General features: G+C 40.6%; 1 protein-coding gene across 1 annotated transcript; it reads right to left on the bottom strand.

The window, feature by feature from the left end:
• Positions 1 to 3,161: 3,161 nt before the first annotated feature.
• comp (cartilage oligomeric matrix protein) lies at positions 3,162 to 16,978 on the bottom strand. Its single transcript, XM_074634652.1, has 19 exons — positions 16,793 to 16,978; positions 14,435 to 14,508; positions 13,566 to 13,617; positions 13,029 to 13,177; positions 12,333 to 12,470; positions 11,724 to 11,801; positions 10,229 to 10,381; positions 9,498 to 9,602; positions 9,007 to 9,114; positions 8,736 to 8,895; positions 8,332 to 8,450; positions 7,763 to 7,815; positions 7,467 to 7,660; positions 7,201 to 7,379; positions 7,061 to 7,109; positions 6,617 to 6,813; positions 5,533 to 5,705; positions 5,158 to 5,297; positions 3,162 to 4,795 (listed from the first exon to the last, which is right to left on the bottom strand). Exons 1-19 carry the CDS (start codon positions 16,857 to 16,859, stop codon positions 4,737 to 4,739), a joined length of 2,247 nt encoding a protein of 748 aa, XP_074490753.1. The 5' UTR covers positions 16,860 to 16,978; the 3' UTR covers positions 3,162 to 4,736.
• Between the last annotated feature and the right edge of the window lie 1,917 nt (positions 16,979 to 18,895).

Below are 18,895 nucleotides of genomic sequence, written 5' to 3' on the forward strand. Positions count from 1 at the left end.
TTAAAAAAAATCATGAAAAAATGTAAATTATTGCTTCGACTAAACAGCTCAGTTATTGTCTGCTCTTCAGTCAGTGGACACATTTATACTTTAAGATTCAGCTCAACATTATCGCTCTGTGTTAGAAAATGAAAGAGAAATGTAAACTGGGTGAGTTTGAGTATATCGAATGTTGCAGTTGTGCTATGACAATCAACGAGTGAAATCGTATGCTGAACTATAAATTCATTTCTACGCCAGAGCAACAAGAAACATAAATCCAGCTTCACTTTGAACATTTCTTTTCTTCCGTTGGTAATTCCTTACATAATCTTTGTCATCAATGCAAAATTGCTGCTGTAGAATGAAACCCTTTCTCTCTAATCCTAAAGGAACCAATGCCAAACCTGACTTACTGTTTATGTTTTAGATCAATGAAACATTTCACTAGTTGCTGAAAATATCCAGACTTTTATTAATAAGCCTTTCACACAGAACGCAGCAACGATACCACTGCTGTCTGAAACCCAGTATTTCCGATGGCTTGCACGGTGCAAACGTAATGGCTTTGGACACAGCTCGCGGTGTGCCCAAAGTTCAAACTGATTCAAACTTTGGCCGCAGTGCAAACCGTGTTCTGTGTGAAAGGCCCATTAGGAGGAAGGAAAAATAAACCATTAAAAAAAAAAAAGCCAGAAATGCACAACACTTTCCCAGAAGCTGTTTTTATTTGTTGGATTTTTCCTTTAAGTCACAGAAACACATGTATAGAACTCATTCTCTACCGATTACACGTTTCCAACGGTGTTATTACTAAAACAAAACAGCCCAAACTTCACTGTCCATGTGATGCCAGTGATTTGAGCATTCCTGTCACTTCCTCCCTGTCATCCTGCTGAATACTAGTCATTCACACTGACCTTGTACATACGCTATAGCTGAAACAAAATGCATGACTAAACTGACAGTCAAAACCTCTAAATGAAGGCCTTCTATAGCTCCGCAGGTTTGATTTGTGTAACGTAACGCTATCACAAAGTCTAAAGGGATGCATGTATGGGTTTCTCCTGTTAAGTGACTCTGTTACCTCCATCTCTGTATAATGCTACTTCACGAATGATAAGAGAATGTATTTTGTGTGGCAGTGTCCTAGTTTTAGCCCGTTTGCCAAATGACGTTTGGAGTTTTTGGTCCCGTCACAGTCGGACCAGACTCTCTCTTCTTCTCTCTGCTCTCCAGTCGCCCCCTCTTCTCTTCCTGCTGTAGCATCTCACCGCGTACAGTCGGTTCTCGTATATTCGATCCGGCCCCCCTCCTCCTCCTCCTCTCCGTCAGCACAACCCTTTTGGCTTTCTAGAGAAAATGGAAGCAGGTTCAGTCTCGCAGAGATTGGCTCGTGCACTGATTGTTTGCATACGTGGACTTGAATCTTCTGAAGCTTCTGCATTACGCAGCCAACTGCATGACATGATAGACACACTGAGCTGATTCTTATCCCGCGTCATGTACAGGAGTTTGATCTAGCTATGCTGCATCACATATGATTGTTTTATGTTGTCGTTGCCTATCATGTCAGGTTTTTGGACTGTGTATGTAAGTGTAATTCTGTTTTTTTATTTGTTTTGTTTTTCAGTTTTTGTGCAATGTTTAGTCCACTAGTTGCTTCGCACTTTATTTGTGACTTCCTGGCTTTTGAGCAGGGACTGTTCTGCCCGATGTGAATGCTGACTGTTTCACTCCAGGTGTTTAACTCTGGAGATATTTTCATGTCAAAGAAAAGATGAATTCTCTATTTTCCTTTGTAAACTATATTTTGGCTTGTCTTGTTTTTTATCTGTGAAGATCTTAGGGGATGCAAAACTAGAAAGGGCTTACTCCAGTGCAGCTTGCGGAACGGCGCTCCGAATGTATTTCTTTGTTGGTCATTCCTCCCCCCGCCCACATGAGAAATTGCAATTTGAGCGAGTCAGGGTTCTTATAGGCCTTCACATAAGGCGAAAACGGCACCACTGCGCTCTGAAACCCATTATTTCCAATGGTTTGCGCGGCGCAACAACGGCTTTTCGCTGCGCTGAGCAAAGTGCAAGCGTAGTGTAGCGCGCAGCTCGCGGTGCGCTGTGGCCAAATTTCAAACTGGTTGAACTTTGGCCACAGCGCACTATGATGTACGGCGAGCGCAGCGCAAACCATGTCCTATGTGAAAGGCCCATTACAGTGACAATAGTAGCAGTTAGTTGCAACCTCAATAATACTCAAGTGAAGCAGTCTGCATCTTGACGTTGACTACACTACCAGAGTACTGTACAGTGCTGCAGGAACTCAGTCTCACTAAGTGAAATTAGCTGCAACTCTAAAGTGCAGGTTACATGTTTTGGACGAGAAGAATGTGATTCCATCAAACTCTTCTTCAGTACGCAATGTTTCATCTAACAAACGTTTCCGGCTGCAGGAAACGCCTACCTGTTAAACATTTGGTAGATGAAGAGTGCTGTACTGGAGAATTGTTGTTGCACTGAAGCTCACACTGGTCTGGATCGCTGGTGTGCGTTATAATAGTGAGAGATTAACAACTAGTATGACAAAGGTATTAGATGCCTTTATCAATAGTCAAATAAGGTTAGCTAACAGAAACACTTGTCAGGTTATTAAATAGGTGTTATCAGTCGCGAAAAGCTCAATAGATGTGGGTCAAAAGGGGGCTACTATACCAATTAGTAGGTCTCATCATCTATTTGCATGGTCGATCACCGAAAGAAGGAATAAAAGAACATGATAGCGACCTCTAGTGTCTGTGGTAATTATGACAGGAGCAGAAGCAGAAATCAGGCGCTGTAGTGTAGACAGCATTTGTAGTTTTGTTGCCTAAACCTAAAGAAGCCTTTTTGTTTGTGTGTTTCATTCAGTTTTACAACGTGTTAGAACATGTTGCTTTTAAGTTTCGCTTTCACTTTTACAACGTAGTAGGCGTAGCAGGCCCATAATGACCCACATCTATGATGCTTGTAGCGACTAACGTGGATTCAATGGCCTGCTAACCGTCTCATCGGGTGCAGTTTAGTTCATGTTAGGCAGCTAATACTTGATTCAATTTGGGAAACAGAAAGGCCGTTATTTGGGTAAAAAAGTCAACTGTGTTTGGCAGTTACATGTCTTTGCCAATCCTTTATTGGTGGGAAAACATTTCCTTCTCACGAGCATGAATTTGTATTTTGAGACTTTGTGCCAATTTCACAAAAATCTGCTGCATCTGAGGCTAAACACGGAAATATGGAAAGCAAAACTGTTCAGGCTAATGAACGAAAGTCCATTTTCCAAACCGATGAGATGAACAAATCACCTCAAAGTATGTTTTCTAAACTATTTAGTTTTTTACTCATCTGCTTGTTTTAGTCTGAGACACCATTGACTTGCGATACTTGTTAGCACAGCTCATGTTTACGTTGTGTTAAAAAGCAGCGGAAGTTTAAAATCGTGTCCCAAACTGAAGACGCAGATGAGTGAAGCTCAAACAGGAGTCCTGTGTTTAAAGGCGTCCCGGGATAAAAGGAAAGAGTTGCTGCTCGGTCTTTACTGCTTGTTCCCAGAGTGTTTTAGGTCTGAATAAAATGTCCCTTTAATAACACGGGGTTTTCTAAATGACTCTACAACTGTCTCTGGAAAAACACGGTTTAAGTTGCACTTAAAGCTTATAGTGAGAATAGCATAATATCACTGTTGTCCTGTAAGTCGTAGTAAAAGATCTGTAGTTATTTATTTGTTGCCATGTGATTCTCCTTATGTGACCATTTGTTTATAAGATGAAAGAAAAATGTCAATTAAATTGAATGTGGAAGACAGATTTTTCTCTGCACATAGTCTTGATTTGCAGAATATGCTGATTAAAAAAAAAACTGTCCGATGTCATTTTACAACATGGCAGTGTGTTTGCTGTGGACATGCATTGTGTTTCGACCCTGTTGTATATTGTCTTTGCTATCGTTTCTATTTTGTAATCTGTATTTCCAAATGCAAAATTTGAAAGATTATTTTGGATATGTGCATGCTTGTGAAATGTTCAGAATGTTGATTTCCACTAAAAGCTGTTGAGTTTGAAAAAAAAAAGTCACGTCTGTTACTTAAAATCAAACATGTGACCTTTTTTACAGTAGAGCTATTGTATGACAGGGCTTCACCGTTAATACGTTTCATTTATAGAGCACTTTTCTAGATAGTTAAAGATGCTTTACATGGGGGAAATATACGATTTTCAACATAATTTGCATTATCAATGACATTTGACAAGTTTAGAAGATTATTTATCCCTTGATGCATCTTGAAGCATGTTTTCAATTCAACACTACCTCTCAAATCAAACATTTCATTATTTCTAGACTAGAATCTGTATTTTTAAATATGCACAATCAGCTGAGCAGTAAACAGTTTAGATTCATCCAGATGCAGCACACGTTACCAAAATCCACATTTATTCATTAGTGACAGCTAAATCTTTGCAATAGTTCTTCTTTCAAAAGTATAACTTGAAATATGAATATACAGCGGACAATATTTTGTCACATTATTAATTATGACAGAAATTTCTGTTTAACAGCCAAACAATTCAAACATTTGTGTTATGTTACTGCTCCTCTCTGAAGAACTTTTACTAGTGTGTTTTTTTTTATATATATATAAATGTTTGCAAAGTGATGATTTTATTTCTGATCCCAGTTGTGTTTTGGAAAGTGTTTCCCAGAATCCCCCTGGCCCGTTTGTTGTCGTCAGAACGCCAGCTGGACCCGCTGAGCTCTGTAGGTGTCAAAGTCCTCAGGAAGAGTGTCTGGAGAGAGAAACAGCATGAGGTGAAGTCACTGTTTGGATTACAGTTTGAACTGCCGAAGGAAAAATACTCAACGTGGAGCAGGAAAATTACTTTTGGCATTTGTGGCTGGATTCATACTGTATCTTTATTTCATATTTAGATTTGGCTATTTCCAGTTTACACACCCAAATTTATCAGAATGTGTTTTTGTGAAACAGGTGAGTAAAATGTATAGGCATGCTTCTTTCTTCTAACTTCAACAATGTAGCTTTGGAATACGTTAAGGTGATGTCCCTTAACCCTCGTTGAAAAATGTGGAAAAAGCACATATTAACGCTTAGTTATAATCTTCTTAATTCTGAATCGGAGATGCCTCTCACCGTTGCAGCGATAACGCAGGTTGGCCCAGATGATGTTCTCCTGGGAGAAGCAGAAGACTCCCAGTCTACCTCCTCTCATCGTGGTGTCTATGATGACGCCTGTGTCCGCCACCATCTTAGGACCCTCGTAGAAACGAACTCTGCACGCCGACAGAGAGGAGGAAACGTCATCACACAGCAACAAACTGATTTATGATTTGTAGGTTTGTTCGAAAACAAGCAGCTGAAAAGTGTATATTTTCTCTGTTGGTAGAGGATAGCAGTTTAAGCTAAACATGTCAAGGACCAAACTGAATGCACAGACATGAAATGGTTAAAATATCATCTGACTTCCTGCAAACAAGTGAGGGAGTATTCCTTTAACTCAGTCATTACCTGATGTAGCCGTCGGCTGGTCGGTGTTGGAGGAACCAGCGGTAAGAAGTCTTGTCCTTCCAGCCAACATTGCGAGCGTCTTTCCACAGGAGTTTGACCTGGTCGCTGGTGTCGCCGGTGTGCCACAGGGCGTTCCTCAGGTTTTCACCTGGTCCTGTGTTTGACTTGACAGCCTTTTCAAAACCACAAAGGACAAGAAGTCTGAGTCTTTGGATTCTGTACTTCCAAATAAAGAAATCTGGATCAAAATCAATTTATAAGCATCTTATTAACGTTTACAAACTGACAATGGATTATTATGAGAACCCTTTTTACATGGTTTATAATGGTTTTATAATTGCAGGTCACTTTTCCAGAAGATTTTCCACAACCGGGCAACCGAAAAGTTTCTCATTAACGGCTTACAACTGATCTAAAACATAAACTGTTTATAAAGGATGGATGACCTGACAGCACACAAAAAGTGAAGCCAAAACATCTGGATCGCCCCCTGGTGGCTGGCTGCAGTACATGCCATAAATCCCACCCCCTCCATGTTAGTGGATGGGGCATGAGCTAAACTAAAAAGTCAAAGTACATGTCAAATACATTTTTCCCAAGATGGTTTCTGTCATTTTAGGTAGTTCTTATCACGCTGATGGATGTTCAAGTGTTCATTTTTGGGATAAGTTTGGTTTTAATTAGTTATGTGATGCTATAAAAAGGTGCTGGGACATCATGATTGACATCTTCTCTCTAACAAGCTGCGGCCGTGCTCGACTTGCGATTGACTCAGGCGGGTATGTGGGACTTGTGTCAAAATCGGAAGTAGGTTGCTCCTGTATCTGGGTTATTTTGGCTTCACTTTTGTACAGTACAGTACAGGAAGATGCAGGAAGTGGAGACGCGTCTTCCATCTATATATACAGTCTATAATCAGATCATTAATAAATTATTTATTAGACACTATATAAGTCATTCATTACAGCTTATAAACCCTTTATTTATGGAGACTTATTAGAACGTGGTACTGGTATTTCTAATAACGAAACTGCTAAAATGTTTAATTTCTACGACCTTTGTCTGTGGTAGAGCGGTAGACTACCTTCAGCTGGATGCCCGGTTCTGCCACGGCTCTGAACGGGTTTGCCTGCCAGTAGATCTGTTCCACCTGCTTCCACATCACCACGTAGAAACTGGAGCTGTCCTGGTACCCGAAGATGAATCCTGCGTAGTCGTCGTCCGTTACCGTGTTTACATGAAACGTCCCCTCAAAATCCACACCGCTGAAAGCCGTGTAGCCTGGTGGAGACATTAAAATAGTCAGACATTTTGCAGTTAGTTGAAACATCCAACAATATGATTAAAGGGAGCTGTGATCCAAGTTCTCTTTGGATTGCAATTTTGTTGTTTTTTTGTCTCCAGCACCAATCCCACTGAGGTTTTGTAGATGTGCAGACAACTCTAACTTAGTGATATCAATCTTCTCATCTACCTCTCAGTAAGAGAACTATTCATTTAAATAGCAGATACACTGTAATGCTCTTACCAACAGCCAACCCAGGATCACTGTTCATAGTCTGGACAATCTCTCTTCCCTGCACAAACATAACAGTTGATTTAAGAGAAATCGGATGAAGAAGACGTTTAGGTTTTTGGGACACAAAAAATATATAAACCAAACTTAACCTGGTTCAGCACCACCCAGTTGGGGTCGATCTGTGCATCTCCCTCCGGATCTAAAACGACGGTCTGGTACTCCCTGAAGTCGGTGAGGGTGACTTCCGCGTTTTCTGGACAAACGTCGATGGTGTCGATGATAGTGTCGTTGTCGAAGTCCTTCTCGCATATGTTGCCCACACCATCGCCTGAGAAGATGAATATAAAGACTGTCTCAAAAACAAAACCTGTTCTTTATTTGTTATTTACTAGATGTAGTCTGGGGCATCACCCACCGTTAGTGTCCTCCTGCAGAGGGTTGGGGATCAGACGGCAGTTATCAGGACCAGGTGGCAGCAGGTCGGGGATGCCGTCGTTGTCGTCGTCATCGTCACACTCGTCTCCAATGCCGTCTTTGTCGGTGTCCAGCTGGGAGCTGTTGATGACGGCCGGACAGTTGTCCCGGGAGTCTTGGTGACCGTCGCCGTCACTGGACAAGAGAGACTTTTACAGATTTGGGTCTCCAGTACACTCGTTACACAGATAGTTCAAAATAAATATTTGTGATGTGGTTGATGAGGTCACACAGTACCTGTCCTTGTTGGTGTCACAGGGGTCTCCGATCAAGTCGTTGTCCACATCCGTCTGAGAAAGATTGAATTCATTATTGTAAGTGTTTTAGGAGTTTTAAGGTTTCGCTGAAGTTGCACTAGCACCAATTTGCAAAGTTCCACTTTACTTGGCATATCCTATTTGTGCCGTATTCATTTTTTTCATTTTTCTGTCCAGGCGGCAAACTCAACTTGCCTTAAACTTGCATTATTTCTAACAGCCAGCAGGGGGCGACTCCTCTGGTTGCAACAAGAAGTCTGATTGTATAGAAGTCTATGAGAAAAATGACGCTACCTCTCACTTGATTTATTACCTCAGTAAACATTGTAAACATGAGTTTATGGTCTCAATCGCTAGTTTCAAGTCTTCTTCAATACATCATGATCTTCATTTAGTAAATTATGGTCCAGTATACAGTCTGTGATTCTGTCTTAAGAGTTAAACCTGTTTGTACTTTGGCTCACCGGACTCAAATACATATTCTTGATTTAAAGGCAACATGTTTATGCTTGCAGAACCAGCTTATAACGTGAAAAAGAGATTTCTGACCTGGTCAGGGTTTGGAACATAAGGACAGCTGTCGCAGGCGTCTCCCACTTTGTCTCCATCACGATCTTTCTGGTCGGCATTGGGAACCCTTATGCAGTTATCCAGGTGATTGGGGATTCCTGAGATTAAAGTGGGAAGTGAATGTTCAGGTGACTTTATATTACTGCCCTGCTTACTCCGTTACACCTCTAGTTTTTCTGGTTTTTGGTATATAGCCTTAATTTAGCTGTACGTACTGTATGTGTCAAAGACAATCATAACTCACATCACAGACCTCTCTTATATTAGTATTTACAAATATCGGTACAATGAATTTGCACCTTTAAATCTACCGTTCATAACTCAAAACATCAATACTTAATGAATGAACAAATCCGTATTGAAGTGGCATGTAGAATACTAACCATCCCCATCAATGTCTTCATCACACTCATCCCCAAATTTGTCCACATCTGTGTCTTTTTGGTCGTTATTTTTGATGCCGCGGCAGTTGTCGCAGGCGTCGCCAAAGTCGTCCTCATCAATGTTCCTCTGGTCCACGTTGGGCACCAACACGCAGTTATCCTGTAAAGAAGTAAAAAAACATAGATGTACACATGCTTTTCATTCATTTTTATGTATTTATGATATGTATTTATCATTTTCATATCCCATCACTGTCTTTTACGCATGAACCTGCATGTTGAGGATCCCATCCCCATCTGCATCGTCATCACAGGCATCTCCCATTCCATCACGGTCGGCATCTTCTTGACCAGAGTTTGGAACAGTGAGACAATTATCCTGAAAAGAAAGAAAAAAAACACTCACTATTAAAGTAGACTAAAATCAGCTCCAATCAAGTTAATAAAAATAAGTGTTTGATATACAATTTTATGGACCAGTTTCTCCCACCATGGAGAACGTGCTTCAATTTAAGAAATCCCATGATGATCAAATTGTTGTTTCTAAAGCAATTCAAACCCCAAACCACAGCCTTAAAAAGAAAAGAAAAAATCAACTTTATATACTCTACAAAGGTACAATTTCTCACCAGGTGTCACAACATACAGTATATTACCACATTTACATAAAACCAGTGAATATTTGATTCTTTGCAGATGACTAAATTGTGTTCATTTATGCTGTTTATGTGTCATTTTTAAAGGTTTCTCATGGAGACTCACCTTGTTGCAGTTATTCTCAGGACAGGCCAGTTTCTCATCAGGGAAACCATCGATGTCGATGTCAGCCCCGCAAAGGTAGCCGTTTCCAGCCCAGCCGACTCCACACTGTGAGGATGGATCATGTTTTATGTACTGAACAGACTGTTTTCATTGGCCCTGCTGTACATACAGTACTAGAAGACCTTAAGTGCTCAAACAGACCTTTGATTTTACAATATCTGGCACAAACGTTATATAAGTCAAAGAGCTGGGTCTTCATTATATGTTTAGCAGCTTTGTACAAACCCTGTAACTTGTATTTCTAAGCTCAACCCGAGCTTCAACCCGTCTCATTTAGAGAAATTTAAAAATAATTGTGGCAGTAAATTAAGTATAATTTGCTAAATTTTACACAATCAATGGATAGTGAAGGGGTGGGTGATCAAAGACAGTGTGCTCTTACAAAAGATAAATATAATATGATTAATGATGATAGAGAAAAACTTTTTTGAAAGCTTTTGCTGTAACTTTTATGTGAAATTACACAAACCAATAACGGGGGCTGCGACACATAAAAAACATTAGAACGAATCAACTTACGTCGTCATGAATCCCTGTTGAGAGATTTATTTAGCACAGAAAAACTAATAAAACTTAAATAAGTGGATAATGAAGATATTCAATGAATTTGCCCACTTTTGCTCAGAGAGATATGAATTCAGAACAAGAAGCAGAAAGTTTGATTTATTCACCTGACACTCGATTTTACCCTCTCGATGGACGATGCACTCGGCGCTGGCGTGGCAGGGGTTGGGTTGGCCGTTCCCACAGGCTCTCTCCGGCTTACAGCCACGCCGCTGATCCCCAACGTAGCCCGTCTTACAAGGACCGCATCTGAACGAGCCCTGATGACACACAGAGGAAACACACCCATCATATCACTGATAAGGGCGAACATCAGTCTACAATATGGTCGTACATACTTATTAGTATTGTTGTGATAGGAACTCCAGAACCTGCACTGAACAGTGGGAAGCCTGCATTTTTATTTGCTGCATTTTCAAAACATGATGGACGAGTTGATCGTGTGTCTCTGCTTGCAATATTTTGCCTCAAAATTGATAGCACACAGTGTGACACAGATTGTGACCTAGACTTTTTTTTATTGCGCAATGTGAAATGCAATCAACCTGCAACATCGCTGTTATTTACACAGTGTAAAGGGGCTTGAAAGGGCACTCACTGTGGCCGGATGTGATCATGGTAAATGCTAAAAGGAGCTGACTCAGTATCATTGGTTATATAGAAATATCTATCTAAAGTTTGCTAGCAGTAGCCACCATAAGCTACAGGTCACACCAGACCAAGCAAGGCTCTAGTGACGCTACGTATCCTCATACAACGGTCCGTATGATATCTACGAAAAGTTATTCTTAATTTTTTGTGCGTTTTCCTACAACCGGCCAGCAACATGTGACGCACATGTCAATTTCCGCTCCAGTCTTTTGAATATAAACTTCCATTTTCACAGGAAACAACTTTGTTAGGTTTAGGTAAGAAAACCATAGGTTTAGGAAAAGATCGTGGTTTGGGTTAAAATATCACTGGAGGTGGCGTAACTTCAGTACGGAAGTTACATGACAGTGTTTCACACGGGGTACGAACACCGGCCTCCTGGGCAATATCTGGTATTTTTTGACCCGACCATCCACCCCTGGCCTCCTCCTTATGGGGTGTTTAACGCTCTCCCTGGTTCACAATCACGTGGATTACATACAAATTGATTTTGTGGGATATATACGAATTACAGTGAATTTCTTTTTGTAGGTATAGCTACGAATGATGTATGAAAACAGCCTGAGTAACAAAACCTTCGATGTATTGAATTGAGTAGTGGAGCATTTTCATGCTTATGAATTCAACTTCAACAAGAAGTTTTGTGTTATTTATTCTTTTAAAAGTTACAGTCTCGCTCTAAGTCCTGTTTTGCCGCTGAGAGTTAACCTTTCATCTGGTGAGTTTGCATTTTCAACATTCTTCCGTTTGCGAACTTAACGAGCACCGAATGCCTGAAACGGTTGCATCCCTCAGAGAGCACTTCAGGAACATGATATGTGATCCTGCAAAAATATAAATCTAAGTGTGCTGAAGTCATTTTCTCTTGTGGGTTGTACGGGCTACATACTGTATATTTCCTCAGATGTGACAGTCAGTGATTTATTTTAAATTCCTAGTGTTTATACTCACAGGGGTGTTCATACAGATAGAGTTCTCCACACAGCCTCCACTGTTGAGGCCTTCACACTCATTGATATCTCTGCACACCTTGATAGGACAAAAACAGACAGAAAGAACATCCGATAACTTCAATGGGCTTCCACATCAAGGCTGGAGTAAGAGACAGAAAAAAATGAAGTGCGGCAGAGTGAAGACAGTCCTGTGTCGAGGATGAAGGTGGTGCTGAAATAGACCAGTGCACCTTGTTTGACATACTGTATGTACAGAAGAGAGAGAGAGAGGAGGTGTTGGTGATGGATTTAGAAAAGAGCCGGTGAGAAGAAAAGATGTTGAGGTGAAGAGGGGGGAGTTTCTTCTCCCATAGGGTTTATCAAAAACTATAACAATAATAGGCTGCGTAATATAATAATACTACTATTAATAATGAAGTAAACAGCATCTTGATACTTTTTACAGTACTTTTTAAACGTTTAATTACATAGGTTGTACAGTACTTATTATTACTGTACTGTAGGTGACTGAATCAATTAATCTTGGGTGACAATATGTTAGTTAGTTAGTAGAGTAGTTTAGAGGAGCTGAACAGTGTGTGTTTGTGTGTTGATAGACGATGGTGACCTGTCTGTTGGCGGTGGCGTAGGCGAGGCCGACGCCCTGGACCTGGGGGCCGGTGTATCCAGCGGGACAGGTACCACAGCGGAAACCCGGGGAGGTGTTTATGCAGCGCACGCCCATGTGACACGGCATCACGGTACACTGCCGACAACAAAGACACAGAAACGCACATCAGGAATCCAAACCTGGTTCTGTTAAGACGATCACATTCAAATGTGAGTCTTCAAGTTCATTAATGACTTGTCTAATGAGTTTTGGGTAACACTTCATTTTACTGGTCCACAAATTTCATGGTAATTAGGTGATAATTAGCAAGTAACCTATTTGAAATATCTTTGGCATTAGCGGTGCGAATGCTCAGAAAATTGACCTCATTCAAAACACAAAACATGTCGCTTTTAAAAAAAAAAAAAAGCGCCCCTGTTATGTAAAGGCCTTAAGGCTTACACCTCCTCCTATCATACAGCGACCAAGCCTGGGAAAGCATTTTTTTAAACAAGCCACACGTCGCTCAGCCTGTTCGCTGACGCAGGTTCGGACATCTTCATTGAGAAAAACTGAAACAATCTGATGTTCGCTTGTTCGCATCGCGTCCAGTTAGGAAGAGGTGTTAAAATCCCCTAAATCTAAAAACTGATCATTTTACCATCATGGTGTTGTATTGTTTCATGTAACCTGTCGTATGATATGTCTGTGTACCTCGTCCACATCAGTGCAGTGGGTACCGTTGCCCTCCATGCCCTCAGGACAGGGCCCACACTTTATACCCTGAGGCGTCTCCTTACACATCACCCCTGGGTGGCAGGGGTTGGGCACGCAGGAGGGACGAGGCGTCATTCCTCCCATCCCTGAAGAGAGAGAGATGGTTTAAATATATCATCTCGTCCAATTTGACGGATTCTGTAGTTCATCAGCTTTATACAGTATGATGATATGAAACTCCCATCAACATATGTGAATATTATTTCATTGTTTCTCAATATTATTCTTGTGCACAGGCTGAAAGTCTAAAAAACTACAGGAGAAGAGTTATGGAAAAGTTCAGCAACCATTCAAAACCGTGTGGAAAGGGAGAAAAATAAGCCGTCATCATCAGCATAGAATCATCTGAACAACAACCGAAGCTTCAAATGTAAGTGTTGAGAAAACATTGAATGTTAAAATAGAAAATGTGTGCTTCGCGTACAGAAGCATGTAAGTAAAGTACTGATAAATCTGTTCGGTTGGCCAACTCACCGCAAGCTTCACACTCCATCACTGTGTTCTTCAGGAATACCATCTCTTTAATCTGGAAAAACAATTCAATCAAATATTTGTATGATGCCTCGAGCCTATCAAACTGAATCTAATCAACTGTCCAATTTTATGTAAATGGACGCCTGCTCACTACTGAAATGGCTGCTGACATATGAATTAAATTTGTTTTGGAAACACCTTTATATTAAGATATTTACCTAAGCATGATTTCTGAGGACTGAATAAGCACTTTATAAATTGTTTCTGCTTGATTAAAGGCACAGTGTGTAACATTTAGGGGCATCTATTGGCAGAAATTGAAAATAATATTAATAAGAATGTTTTCTTTAGTGTATAATCACCTGAAAATAATAATCGCGTTTTCGTTACCTTAGAATGAGACGTTTATATCTACCGCCATGTTTCTACAGTAGCCCAGAATGGACAAACCAAACACTGGCTCTAGATATGGACATTTGTGTGTTCATGATTTTGCGTCGACTACTGTAGTACTCCAACACGCTTGGCACACTGTAGTTCCAGTTGGTTGCAATCTGAAACCTTGCCGCTAGATGGCGCCAAATCCTACACACTGCACCTATAAAATAACGTTTTAGCTTTTAGAAGTAGAGCCTTTTTGTACACCAGCATACATATAAAGCAGTTAGTTTAAAATCCTTAATATCCAGTTTTATCTCTTCATGTTTCAAATGCATCTGAGTAACTTTCATCTTTTTCAGTCTCTATCTGCAAACACAAATGATCCAATAAGCAGCCCTGTCTGCGTGCACACACACACTCGTGTTCGGCATTATGAACAGATGCATATTAACTTCATGCTTGCTGTCCAAATGTTAAAACGGTTTTACCTGTTGTTTCAGAAGCTCTTTAATCTCAGCCAGTGCGAGGTTCGTCAATTTAATCTGACTGATAATTTCTCCATCTGAAAAGAAAAAAAAATCATTACAACCATTTGAAGACATAAATAACACAACCACGGGTACTTTAACCAGGTGGTTTACCCTCCCAGTGTACTCGTCCTCACATACACAACCTTTTAACCGCGGACTCTGAGACAGTTTGAATTTTTCAAACCCATAACGTCCTGAAGGTCATACTTTTATTTTTCTTTGCCATTCATGTAGGAAAGGTTTTTGTGTCTGCACTTTACTAACAAAACCTGATACTTAAGTTTTATTCGGCTTTTCTCATTGAAGCTGACAAGTAATGTTACTATTAACTGGGACCAGAAGCTCACTGGGGAGCAAATATGGACATGTGGGAAAGGGGGGGACAACACACATGTCCTCCTGTAAAACATGATCCACTGCCTGTCAAATATCAAAGTCTAATACCTGACGGTCCTCAGCCACCACAGGCCTCGTTTGTATCCACCACCCACGCATTCACTGGAGTCAGAGATGTTATGATAGCAGCCGCAAAATTGATTTTCCAGATACGGAATGATATGAGATTTCCTGGAAGATAAATTTTTCAAGCTTGTGTGCTAACAGGACCTCAACTTGGTGGGTGACTTTGTGTTTCTACCGTGTAACAGAGTGTTGATCTGGATTTGTCTTCTTTCAAACATCTGTCACCTACCCAACAACGCAGAAATGCAAAAAAAAAATCTTTGAAACAAAACAAGTAAAAGTGTGATTAACTGGGAGACAGAAATGTGAGGAAACTGCAAATAACACAAGCGTTTGTCGCATAAAAACTTTAAATCTGCAATAACTGTTTTTTATTTCCCAACAAAGTTGTGAACAAAGCCAGGTTTCCACCAAAAGTTTTTGTCCCAGGAACTACTTTTCAGGGAACTAAAAGGTTCCTTCAGCAGACTGTTGTCTGCGTTTCCACCGCGGTCTAAAGACCTGCAAAGATGCTGGGATAAAATGCAGCGGAGGAAAATGACACTAAGACCATCTGTCTCCACAGTAAATCATCTGTTGAGTGTTTGACGGTTATTTATTTGTGCTTTAGAAGGTAACCGCCATGAAACAATCAGAAAATAACTTGTTTTTCTCTCATTCACAACACCGCTGCATATCTCTCTCTTCTACAGCTCGCTCTCTCAGCTCACTTAAGTGATCTCTCTCTCTCTCTTTTTCTGTCTGTCTTTTCTCAAATGAGTCGGGAAGCCGACAGCAGAGCCTAACTTTACTTTTAATGTCATCAAACAAAGACAAAAAAAACTCTACCCGTCTCCTAAAAAAGTCCCTGAGAACGTCCCCAGAACTTAATTTAGACCCTGGTCCCTGCTGTCAAAAGGCAATGAGTTCCTCAAAAAGTTCCTAGTTCCAGGTGAAAGTTCCTGCGGTGGAAACGGGGCTATTGACATATCATCACATGGCCTCTAACAACCCCCGAAAGTGAACTAAAACAGTAAAGTGACGGACTAGACAACTAAACGATGAGCTGAAACTCATTATAAAACTCTGTAAAAGCCGAGAAGATCAGCAGATTACTAGGAGTGACCTTATTTACACACATTTTGTCACATTGTCATTTTACATTGTTATTATACAAATATTGCTTAGGCGATGAAAAGAAAAAAATCACGGATTCTCTGGAAGACAGGTTGATGAAGTTTATCTCAAAACAGGATGGGATGCTCAGGTGTGGTCAGATTCTGAAGCAACATGGTGCTAATTGACCCAAAGACCCCATCACCCCCATCACCCCCATCACCCCCATCACCCCCATCACCCCCCCTCACCACCACCCCTTCCTCCAGAGGAACCGTACAAGGGCAGACAGCTCCTGAGTGTCAAGCGCAGGAAATGTGGTATTCCCATTAGTAGTATCTCTGTTTACTGAATGGATTCCACAGCAGAAAGAGAAGATACTGGAGATAAATCACTCTCACTGCTAATAAAAAGATAAATGAGACTTTCACTGATTGTTTTTCCGCGTTGTGTTTTCTAAGTACAGATGTGTACTCAGAAAACAGAAAACTCCTCTGAGCTTTTCTGAATGTTCCAGAAAGTCAGATACTCATTTACATCATGAGATACTGATGAAAAAAGAAGATATTTAAAATAAGCAACAAAAATAACATTTATTTTCTCATCCATTTTAAACGTATTCTATGTTTTCACAAATTTCAATGCTGCTCTGTAACCTCTAATTTCACAAAAAGATCAATTAAGTCTCACCTCATTGTTTCTAACCTGCACAGCCCAAAGCAAAAAGAAATAATACAAAATATAAACATTTTTTCTCACCTCTCTGTCCTGCAGCAGTGTATCCTCCCAAGCAGATCGCCCAGTTCAGCGCCAGAAACCACAGCATGTTTAATCTGTCTCTACAGATGCTGATGGACTGATCTGGTACGGCTTCTTCTCTCTCTGCTGCCTTCAGACTCAGTGCTCCTCCTGCAAACCTGGTTCCAGCAGTCTTCTTTTATATACCCCCCCCTCCACCTCCACCTCCGCCACCCCCTCCCTGGCTTACATCCCCATAAAACTCCTCTGCAAACCACTATTTGGGAAAGTCCAAGTAGAGTGAATCAGAGTTTTATTGCATGACACGTTACACCCCCACATACAGTATAATACATGCATCGACCCCTGTGTTTTAATGATAATGCTTCATTTTGGGGAAAGCTGTGCACGGGCCTTAATGTTGTTGTTAATTGGTTGGTGTTGAATTTAAAGAAATAGATTTTTTACAATTTGGGGGGTTTGACGGTCAATTTATTTTTCTTTGTTTTTGGTCGGTTGGTTGTTTTTTGGCTCAATAAGTTAGCTCTTAAGTTGTCTGGTTGATTCACTTGCTGGCTTGTTGGTTAGTTTGTACTTTAAAACTGGAAACAACAACATTTGATTGAAAATGTTTATTTATTTATATTTAAATAAATAAACTTTCTTATCATCATTTTCATCCACGTATCACTGCTGGATAATTTATGTCTCCACACACTCTGTGTCCCAAACTGCACAAGACAATGCTTTCTAGATCAGTTCATGGTTTAAATTATTAGTAAACCACCAATTAACCATTTAATATGTTAATTTATGATTTATCAGTGGACTTTTTAACACGCAATAATGTTTTATCAGTGAAACTGTCTTTACAAAAGGTTTACAGAGACACAATGTTTCCCTTTAATTAACCTCCAACAACTGATTGAATAAAAGGTAAAGCAACACAGAAAAAGCACAATTCTGTTTTACATAAAATCTGGAAATAGGCTTCAGATCCAGTCCGGATTTTATAACAAACTCGTGTTTACGGGTTCATGATTACAAATGCATTAGAATTTTTTTCTCTCTCTCTCTGTAAGTATGTGTGTGTGTGTGTGTGTGTGTGTGTGTGTGTGTGTGTGTGTGTGTGTGTGTGTGTGTCAGTAATGGGATCAGCAGATGTTGGTTACATTCCTTGCTGTGAAAGTGTTTTGCCACATTGATCACTTTGATAAGCTCTCTCTCTCTCTCTCTCTCTCTCTCTCTCTCTCTGCTCACTGCCTTGCTCGAAGGAGCAGGGAAGTGTCACTCTGGAGCCTCCGCTGGAAAAACAAACACAATAGCTTGTTTCTGTCATCATGATGGAGACCTGGACGCTTTACTCTGAAGTGGAAGAAATTACACATCTCTGAGATCTTTCTTCTCGTCTTTAAAGATCCATCCGATATCCAGAGCATTGATATAGTATCAAACAACGCTATATAAAGATATAGAGGAGTAATGTCTACCTGAGCAGAGAATGAAGTCACTCTCTCTCTGTGTGTGTTGTAATCAGAGCTTCTGCTTGCTTTGTTGACATAGCCCGGCTGCAACTGCTCACAGTTGCAGCTTTGCACTGCACTCATACGGCAGTTACAGCTGATAACGCCGTCCCGACCGACGACACCGTCGTGGAAGCGTAGCACCCACCCTTCGGTTCCCCTGTGTTAACACTGTTAGCTCTGTCAGCACTGTTTGCCATTTTTTCTGGCCACCGGCTCACCTGTCGCCATGTGGAGAGCCATGTGGAGGCAATAGAAATGCTTGCAATCTCGTATTTAGCACCTTTGAACTGTTATGGTACACGTCCACAGGGCGTTTTGTTATCGTGAGGGATTGTTTCTCTTCCCAGCATTGGACGCTTAATGGGCTGCCACTAGACACAAGGCACTCGGCACCTGATTGGATGAACGCTTTCCCTCGTGGGCTGCTGCTCCCAGCTTTCAAACCGGAACCAACATGGCTGCTCGTTTGGAAACTTTCTTCTCTTATATCATGAAAATAGTTTATATATAAATAGTTTCTGAAAACATTTTATGCGAGAAATAAGCCATGTAGTTGTTAAATCTGTCTTTATTTTGGATCGACAACGCTTAGTTTAAA

Source organism: Sebastes fasciatus, chromosome 5 (genome assembly GCF_043250625.1).
Source record: "Sebastes fasciatus isolate fSebFas1 chromosome 5, fSebFas1.pri, whole genome shotgun sequence".
NCBI lineage: Eukaryota > Metazoa > Chordata > Actinopteri > Perciformes > Sebastidae > Sebastes > Sebastes fasciatus.

Bases quoted from the DNA above. Each gene is read 5' to 3' on its own strand.
- comp (XM_074634652.1), bottom strand. From the start codon at position 16,859: ATGCTGTGGTTTCTGGCGCTGAACTGGGCGATCTGCTTGGGAGGATAC. The intron at 12,471-13,028 runs GTACACAGACAT...TGTTGTCGGCAG, and splicing joins ACTGCACTGATGTGGACGAG to TGTACCGTGATGCCGTGTCA. The intron at 9,115-9,497 runs GTGAGTCTCCAT...CTTTCTTTTCAG, and splicing joins CTGAGAATAACTGCAACAAG to GATAATTGTCTCACTGTTCC.